Source organism: Sinocyclocheilus rhinocerous, unplaced genomic scaffold (assembly GCF_001515625.1).
Source record: "Sinocyclocheilus rhinocerous isolate Xijiao unplaced genomic scaffold, SAMN03320098_v1.1 scaffold63, whole genome shotgun sequence".
Lineage (NCBI taxonomy): Eukaryota > Metazoa > Chordata > Actinopteri > Cypriniformes > Cyprinidae > Sinocyclocheilus > Sinocyclocheilus rhinocerous.
The window spans coordinates 808,653-810,152 of record NW_015659563.1 but is presented as its reverse complement, the minus strand read 5'-3'; the positions used below and the strand labels follow the sequence as shown (position 1 = coordinate 810,152).

Below are 1,500 nucleotides of genomic sequence, written 5' to 3'. Positions count from 1 at the left end.
TTTTTACCTCCCCCAAAAAAAAAAAAAAAAAATCACAATCCCTGGTTATCAAAACTTTGCAGTATTTGCAAGGCCATAAAGACTTTGGGTGGGCTCTGTTGACCTAGAGTAGTGAGCAACCAACTAGAAAACTCCCTAGAAACACCCCACACACAACCACTAGCATCATAGTAGTGGGTTTTCACACACATAACCATAACTCTCATCTTCTTCAGGAAATGTAAATTATCTAGATTTTATATATAATTTTACATATCTCTCTCTCCCCTTCTCCCCTCCCTTTCTTGGTGTAGGTGATCCATACATGCTGTCCATGTCCCCATCTCAGTCTCATGGTCCAAAGTTCAGTCATCTAATCACAGGCACACCCAACCATTCAACCCCCAGACTCAAGAATCGCCACAGCATTGGAGCAGTGAGTTGTTGTTGTTGGATTCAATTTATGCATAGATTTGATTCTCGTTTACTGTTTTGTGTTACTTTGTCTACTGTAATCAAACAGGAAATTTAATAGGCCTTGAAGAAAAAAATTTTAACCTTGAAATGTATCGTTTTTTTCTTCCCATTTTAGTCAACTGACTGCAATCATTACACACATGAGTAGCAGTCGTCTGTAATAAAGCAATGCAGCCCTGAGACAAACTTCTTAGTACATAAATAAAATTCATGATACAAAAATTGGTAACACTTTAGTATAGTGACCAATTCTCACTATTAACTAGTTGCTTATTAGCATGCCTATTATAAAAATATTGGCTGTTTATTAGTACTTCTAAAGCACTTATTCTGCATAACCATATTCTACATCACTAATACCCAATACCTAAACTTAACAACTACAGGGCTTGAATTTCAGCGCGGGATTGCGCATAATTCTTCTGATTCCCGCAGTTTCCGCGCTTGTAACAGAAAATTCCCGCAAATATTTCCGCGTGAAAGACGCTCAGGACAGATGACGTAATGTATCATTTGCACATGCTTTTGAGTCTTACAATTTTAAACATTCAAGTGCTCAATTCAGTACTTGCACGCTCTCTGTGAACTCGCACCCAAAGCGCGCACACATAGAGCCGCATCTGAGAGCGCGCGACTACTCTAACGTGCCACTAACTTTAAGTAGTACAGTGAAGTTAAAGAAATGTAACGCTTTAGAACAGTGGCGTAGCCAGACAAGAATAATTACATCGTTCTAATCGGTTAAGGGTCTACATTTGTTTGTGTACACTCACAATAACAACTAAACGTTGTGCGCTGTAAAATAATGAAACCAGACAGGATACTATCTCTGCCGTCTCGATCCCTGTGAACTTGAGCGCATCAAAAATGAACCGAAACTACGGAGCCCCTAAAGGGACGTGGTGGTGGGAAAAAATCAGATTGAGTGAAAAAATTTGGGGTGGGAGGAAAAAATATTTGTCAGATTTTTTGCGTTCCCTCGATAAACTTTGCGTTCTCTCGCAAAGATATTTGCGTTCCCTCGCAAAACGCAAATATCTTTTG

The 1,500-nt window shown here is 39.3% G+C and overlaps 1 protein-coding gene across 1 annotated transcript in view; it reads left to right on the top strand.

The window, feature by feature from the left end:
- Positions 1 to 1,500, top strand: part of LOC107723969 (protein brambleberry-like) — a 15,085-nt gene that overhangs the window by 11,367 nt on the left and 2,218 nt on the right. Inside the window, exon 11 of the mRNA XM_016532702.1 lies at positions 294 to 415. Coding sequence (XP_016388188.1) covers positions 294 to 415 — 122 coding nt within the window. The remainder of the gene's footprint in view (positions 1 to 293; positions 416 to 1,500) is intronic.